The 7,844-nt window shown below is 29.7% G+C and overlaps 1 protein-coding gene across 1 annotated transcript; it reads left to right on the forward strand.

Moving 5' to 3' along the window:
• The first annotated feature begins 637 nt into the window (after nt 1-637).
• On the forward strand, nt 638-6,126 carry LOC130807947 (probable disease resistance protein At1g61300). The gene is made up of 2 exons (XM_057673357.1): nt 638-795; nt 3,171-6,126. The coding sequence occupies exons 1-2, from the start codon at nt 787-789 to the stop codon at nt 5,967-5,969; spliced, it is 2,808 nt and encodes a 935-aa protein (XP_057529340.1). The 5' UTR covers nt 638-786; the 3' UTR covers nt 5,970-6,126.
• The last annotated feature ends 1,718 nt before the right edge of the window (nt 6,127-7,844 follow it).

The raw sequence follows: 7,844 nt of genomic DNA on the forward strand, positions 1-7,844 counted from the left end.
GTTTAGAAAACAACTAATGCAAGTTAATGATAAATGAAAATAATAAATAAATACATAAGACAAGATTTAATGTGGTTCTCTTTAAAATTATGTTTTATTCTCTTTGATGAAAATGTAATTGACTTCTTCAAGGATTTTTTATGGAAAGATCACAGAAAATATTGGGAAATAATATCATCATCGATTAAACTTTTTGACCGATGACCATAAGTGCTCCCTTATACGTTATTTAGTTATATTTTATTTAAAGTTATTTTTTTATTTTGTATATTATTTTTATTTTTAGAAATACACTCACCACTTCATTTTAATATTATTCATGTATTTTAATTTATCTAATTTTTATTGATATAATTTAATCTCTATATTTATTTATTTTTCAAATATTCATTTTTTGCTTAATAATATCTCACTTTCTTAATGATGTTAAATTAAAAGGACAAAAAAGTAATTAACTATTTTACAATTTTATTATTTGGATGACATTATACGGTTTATTTCAAATATGAAAGAAATAAAATAAGTAGAATAATTTCAAATAGAATAATAACAAAAGAAAAATATTTTTTGGTAGGATCTATTTTCAAATAAAAAAAAAGTTATTTTTCATTCCTAATTAATCTTCCTTCTCTTACCTTCTCTATAAAAACACTGCAATATTGAGTTCTCTTTTTCATATACTTCCTTCTCTTTCCTTCTCTATATTGAGTTGTCTTTTGGTATTATTTCTAATTGTCTTCTTTTTTCTTTATTTATACTTCAGTGGTCTCACACTGCAATTTTTTAATGGCTGAGGTATGTTATTTATGTTCTGTTGCTCTCATAACATTCATTCTTCTATTTTATTGATTAAGTTTGGTATATTTTATGCTTAAAGGAGAAATTCAAACATGAGTTTCATAGATATATGATGTATATGAGTTAAATTTATCAAGGTGGGATTTATAGAGGTATTTATTTAGGTCATCGGATTAATTTTAGGTCACAAGTTTTGGGTCGATTTAAGATCGGGTCTTGTGTTCATATTGATGTTTACCTAATTTTAAATTCATTTGAAAGTCTATTTAAATCGAGTTCGATTACAAGGTCGATTGGTCGGATCTATTTTGACCGCGTTTCAAATCTTATAAGAACTTTAATATGTACTTTTTGTAATATTAATTCTTTTTTCATTGTTTTTTATTTTTTTGTTACTAATAGACTGTGTATATGTTGGCTGTTGCTGGTTTTATAATTAATGTGGAGCGATTAATATTGATGCTTGAATGATGTCGGTCCGATTCGCATAATCTAAAATGATCTTAATTCTTCAAGAATTAAAAACTTAGCTAAATATGCCATGTTTATTAAAAAAATAAAAATAAAAATAAAAATAATAAAAAAAAAAAGGTGAATATGCTATGTGCCTTCTCTTGGCATGATAAGATCTAAAGCCAGTTTTGAAAACCAAAAGTGAATCACAAGTAGATCTGCTATTTGATTTAAGATATTTATATGGGTTGGAATGGGATAGACTCCTATTTAAGATAGTATAATAGATTTTTCCATAAAACAAAAAAAAACTTAAATATAAATAGTAGTGTTGAACTTAAATCTTATGAATTTAATTTAAAAGGCATTTCTATGTGTTTTTTTTTTTGTTTAAATAGTCTTTCTTTTCAACGTTTAGTTGGATTTTAATCATCCATTTGATATTTACTTTTATAATCAAAAATTCCTAATCAATCACTGTGATTTGTAAATCACCACAAGAAAAACAAAATTAATATAATAAATTAAATAAAAAAAAGATAAATTAAAACAACAGAATTCTCACCATATTAAATCCTACCACATAAGGTTGATTTTTTAACATCACAAATAACCTTTATTTACTAAGACCTTCTCCTTTTGATGTTATTATATATATGAAAATAACATAAATAGACTTACAAAAAAATGTTTGATATTATGTAATATTTACTAAGAACTTCTTGTTGATTAGCTTTATAAAAATATTCAAGTTATTTAGTTTATAAAGATAAAAAAAAAAACATTCAATTTTTAACTTTATTTTTAAGTTTTGGTTCAAGAAAATTAAAATGCAAAAAATCATTAAAGATATATCCATGAAATATTTTTTATTAAAATTACATCACAAAATTGTAACATCACATGTGACATTTAATTAAATGAAATAGAGTAAACAATTGCTCTAGGTAGTCAATCAAGAAGCTCTTTTTTTACAAAAATGAACAAAACGTTGAATCTCTCATGAATAAATGAAATGTTGGCCTGCTGCATATGGCTAATAGGTTGAGTTTTTAGAAGCAATTTTTTATATGTTTTTTGCATCATTCGATATTTTGCAATGGACTGATTTTTGTTTTGGTATTTAATTATTGTCATTTCTACTTAGGTAATTTTCTCACGACTAATATTCAATTCACTTTTTTATGTTACTATTAAAATTTGATTAATAAATTAAATCGAATAATTATAAACTTAATAAATAAAAAATTTAAGTATTTAAAAATATTAAAAATAATAATTTTTATTCTGACAACTACTTTTGTAAAAAATGTGCCACGCATTATTTTTCCTTGTCTGAAATACAAAATGTGAATAAAGAATCAAATTATTATTCTCTCCTATTGAATGTCACTTTTAATATATATTATATTTTTAATTTATAAATTAAAACATACTCAAGTGAGATCTTATTTTATTCATTTCAATATAAATGTTATTCTCAAGTATTTATAATTTTTAATTATATACAATTAGAAAAATTTAAAAATAAAAAAATACATTAAATAAAGTGCTAAAAGTAAATGGACACATAGTGAATAAAGAGAAGTATTGAATATGTTTCATACTTCCCCTGTTCTACAATTTTGTGTACTTTCTTATTTTTATATTGTCTCATCAAATTATCCTTATTTTTATTTTAGCGAAGATCCAACATAACTATTTTTAACATTCATTCATATATTTAACAAAAGATTTTCGATGACATTTGCATATGTCTCTACTTTCCCATGAAATAGTACTTTACTCAATTTTTCTTAATTGCCATTGGGGCAAAATTGGTGGGACGAACAAAGTGTATTGCTATTGTTTACCTTAGCTTTTCTAATAATTATTGTAACATGCTTTGGCTGGACACTTACTAATATCATATGAATCAGGGGCTACTCTCGAAAACGTTGGGTTCTTTGAACGACTCCATTGTGGTACAAAAGTTAAAGATCCTGAAAGAGAAGATGAAGAGACTAACTGCACGAAAAGATGATATTTGTGCAGAATGTAATCAAGCTGAATTACAAGTTGGGAAAAGAAAAAGACTAGAAGTTGTTGATTGGTTGGATACTTACAAACTCAAAAGATCCAAGTTTGAAAGTATTGTCGACGAATGCCAGAAATCAAGAGGGTTTGTCACCAATATGCAACTCAATGATCGCATAAACGTAATGACAAAAGAAGTTGATGATCTTTTTGAGGTGAGTCACTTTCTAAATGGTTTGGTACTCGATGATCCTAAGGCAAAGGAAGTGGCATTTAATCTCGAACCATTTTATGGTGAGCTTTTCCAGAAAAATGTTCGAATGATTCTAGAATGGCTTGATGATCATCCTTTAGCATATTCAATTGGGGTTCTTGGTATGGGAGGTATAGGGAAGACCACGCTCATGAAAAACATATACAATCATCTATTGGGTGATTGGCGTGTTATTTGGGTAACAGTTTCAAGTGATTGTAATTTGTACATGTTGCAAGAAAAAGTGGCAAAAGCCATTGATGTAAAGCTTTCTAGTGAGGCAGATACTGATAAGAGAGCTTCTGAATTACATCATTCTTTTGTCATGATGAAGAAGAATGTGGTGCTTTTTCTTGATGATGTGTGGGAAAAGTTTCAATTGAGTTCTATTGGCATTCCCAATAAAGAGAAAGGATGTAAGATTAACATCATCCTTAGCACTAGAAAAGAAGATGTGTGCCGTATGATGGGGTGTAAGAATTATGTCATTCGAGTTCAAGTTCTTTCAGAGCATGAGGCATGGGATTTGTTTAAGAACAAACTCGAGACTTATGATGATCTTTGTTTTGAGGGCCAGGAAATAGCAAAATTAGTGGCTAAGGAGTGTGCGTGTTTGCCGCTTGCAACCATTGTCATAGCTCGTAGTATGATAGGCGTTTTTGACGTGCTAGTGTGGAAAAATGCTTTAGCTGAGTTGAAAAATCCAAGTAGGGGGCATGAAGACATGGACGAAAAGGTGCTTCAGAAACTAAAATTCAGCTATGATCGCCTCAATAATGAGCTTCTAAAACAGTGTTTCTTAAGTTGTGTGCTATATCCAGAAGATTCACCTATATATAATAAATCTTTAATAGAATATTGGATTATGGAAGGAATGTTGGATGATAAAGGGAGCAGGTTAGAGAAAATGTACAAAGGCTATGACCTCTTAGAAAAACTAAAAAACGCATGCTTATTGGAATCTTTTACAAATGAATGTGTGAAGATGCATGATGTGGTGAGAGACATGGCTATTTCGATCACAAATTGTGGTCCACGTTTTCTAGTAAAATCAGGAAAACAATTGCGGGAAGTACTAGAAGAAGGATTATGGAGTCGAGATCTAGTGAAAGTCTCACTGAGCGCCAATTATGACATCACAGTGATTCCATATGGTATGGCACCTCGGACTCCTATACTCACAGTGCTCAAGCTTAGTCACCTTTCTATAACGAAGATCCCAGAACCTTTCTTTGATCATATGAGGGCCCTTAAAATTCTTGATTTGTCCTATAGTCGAATTAAAAGGGTGCCAGAAGGTGTTTCAAAGTTGGAAAATTTAAGGGCACTCTTACTTGATGGTTGTAAGGAGCTAACTTATTTGCCATCACTGGAAAAGCTTACAAATCTAAGAGTGTTGGACTTGGATTACTACTCCAAGCTTGAAGAAGGTGTGAGAGGAATGGAAGGATTAGAGAAGTTAGAAAAGGTAGCATACTGCCCTTGGATTATAAATAATGATATGACTGGTTTTAATAGGCTTATACAACGTTCACATCAATTAAGTTGCTACAGGTTCTGGCTTACATCACATGATCATTTTGATCTCAACGAAAGTCCATTCAATGGAATATCGTGGCTTTCATTCGAAGAATATCTACAAAGTGAGGGGATATTATCAATGGAATATCTAGAAAGTGAGAGGATATTGTATATCACAGGTGTAGAATTTGGAGAGGAGACAAGTCTACTTCCTACTTCAATTGAGGTGCTTATTATTAAGAAAGTTAATATAAAGGGAAAAAGAGCATTGACAGATATTTTCCCCTCCTTGGTTGGGGCTTTAAAATTAGAGAGTATTGACATAACACAATGTATAGGGTTGGAATATATATTTACCGGGACGCAACAACTAGATGTCCTTGAAATATTAAAACTCACTGAGTTGTCTGATTTGACAAGGATAGTAGAATTCGGTAGCTGCTCCTTTTTCCAACTTGTAGTTCTAGAGATAATCAAATGTCCAAAACTAAAGGTGGTGTTTCCATTCAACAAGCATTGGAACCTCCCCAACTTGCGAATCTTAGAGGTGGGAAATTGTGATTTATTGGAGCGTATATTTGAATCAAACAACGGTACTCTACCCAATCTCGTTCTTTCTCTTCCTAGATTAGAAGAATTATATTTAGATTGCCTACCAAAGTTGCACTGCATATATGAGGGGCTAATTGTTTGTGATTATCTCCAAGAGTTGGAAATAGATGAATGTCCAGAGTTGCGGGTGTTGAATGATATAAAACACATAATATGCCCTGCATCACCGTCTACATTAGCTTCCATTTCCAAAGATGCAGAATTTTGGGAGATCTTTCAGCAGTATGAACCCCTAAATGTTACCCAGATTTCTTATAAAATCAATCAAATTCTCGAGTATGTACGTTGTGAAGTTATAGCAGATATTGTATTTTAGATTAACATATTATTTGAAACTAAGTTTATCAAGTAATATATTACTGTTGGAAGGTGTGATTATGAACTTGAATTTTTCATACAAAATCTTGGATAAGCATTATCTACATTTGAGTACATCTCAAAGTCAAAACATTGCCATAAACTTGTTGCATTTATTTATTTATTTTTCAATTTGAATATTTATTTCATTTATTTTTTCAATTCTCAACTACAATTAAATTGCGTTAAATTGCGATTTTTAATTAATTTAGCCTCTTGAACATCAAATCGTATTGCCAAAATTATTTTTTCAAACTATAAAAGATAAAAAAAAAAAAAAAAGAATTTTGATAAATCGAAATTTGATATCCAATATATGATCTAAGGTAAATCGGATTTCCCGTTTATTCGAACCGGTACTAGATTATGATTTTTACTATCCGAAAAACTAAATATTTGAATCGATCTGAAATTCAATTTAAACGCCCCTAGTCTCCTCTATTTAAGGGCCAGTGTGAATATATTTAGAATATTTAGAATATTTACCACTAATAAATGAATGTCAATTCTATTATAACTATATTAAAACATTTTTTACTCAAGAAAATGAAATCTAGATATAAATAATCAAGAAATATACTATAAATTAATAATATATATATTATATAAATTCAACGATCTTCAAAAAAAATATAGAGAGAAAATAGATCAAATTAATAACACCTATTATGGGATTTCTTTGTTTTTTCATTTTTAAAAATAACATAAACACATAACAATGCACTTTTATTTTTAAAAAAACACAAAATTAAATCAAATTTGCTACCTTTAAAAATTCTAAGCTATTTTCAAAATGCACATTCCATCAAAACAATTTGGCAGGAAAGATTCAAACCAAACACAAGCAAGAATCACATAATTGAACAGCTAGCTGATTCTTTTGTTTAGTTAGAGACTAAAGTCTCGAGGGCCGTTTGGTTGTTATTAAATAACAACCCAATAAATATAGTTTAGATGAGTTTGGTTATAGGTTTATTAAAATATCTTAAATATTTTTATTTTTTAATTATTTTTTTAGGATCTTTTATTAAATTATTTTAGATATTTTTATTTTTTAATTCTTTAGTTTAGATATTTTTAGGTTTAATTAAAATTCTAGATTTTTCTAGATTAATTTAACACTCCCCTAATCTGAAAAATTTTAAACTCTGAGTTGTCTTCAGAACTCGATAAATCTATCAGTTTATAAGGGTTTTTTTGAAAATGTCTGTGAGCTGCTCCCCCGTCTTGCAGAATTGTAGCTCGATCTCTTTCTTGTCTACTAACTTACGAATTTAGTGATGTCGTATCTCGATGTGTTTTGATCTGCTATGAAACACTAGATTCTTCGTCATTGCTATTTTTGACATGTTGCCGCAGAACATTGTAGTTGGTGTCTCTTACTTATGTTGTAGATCGATTAATTAATATCCTTCTGAGCCAGACTACTTCACATGTTGCACTTGTTGCTGCAATGTACTCTGCTTCTGCTGATGATAAAGCTACTGTGGCTTGTTTTTTTTTATGACCATGAGACCACCTTGTTCCCAAGCTGAAATACGTACCCGCTTATACTTTTTCTATCATTCGCACGCTTCCAGCCCAGTCGCTATCGGTGTATCCTGTGAGCTTGAAATCTTTCTCAGTTTCGTACACGATCCCATAGCTTTTCGTTCCCTTAATGTATCTGAGAATCCTCTTTGCTGCTGTTAGATGATCCTTGCTCGGTTCACTCATGAACCTGGATACGATGCTATGAGATAAATAAATGAGCCGACCAAGCTTCGATGCATTGCTCCGTCGACTTTTGGTTTGCCATCGTACTTTGATAACTTCTCACTAATTGCCATTGGTG

This window comes from Amaranthus tricolor, chromosome 3 (assembly GCF_026212465.1).
Source record: "Amaranthus tricolor cultivar Red isolate AtriRed21 chromosome 3, ASM2621246v1, whole genome shotgun sequence".
Classification (NCBI taxonomy): Eukaryota; Viridiplantae; Streptophyta; class Magnoliopsida; order Caryophyllales; family Amaranthaceae; genus Amaranthus; species Amaranthus tricolor.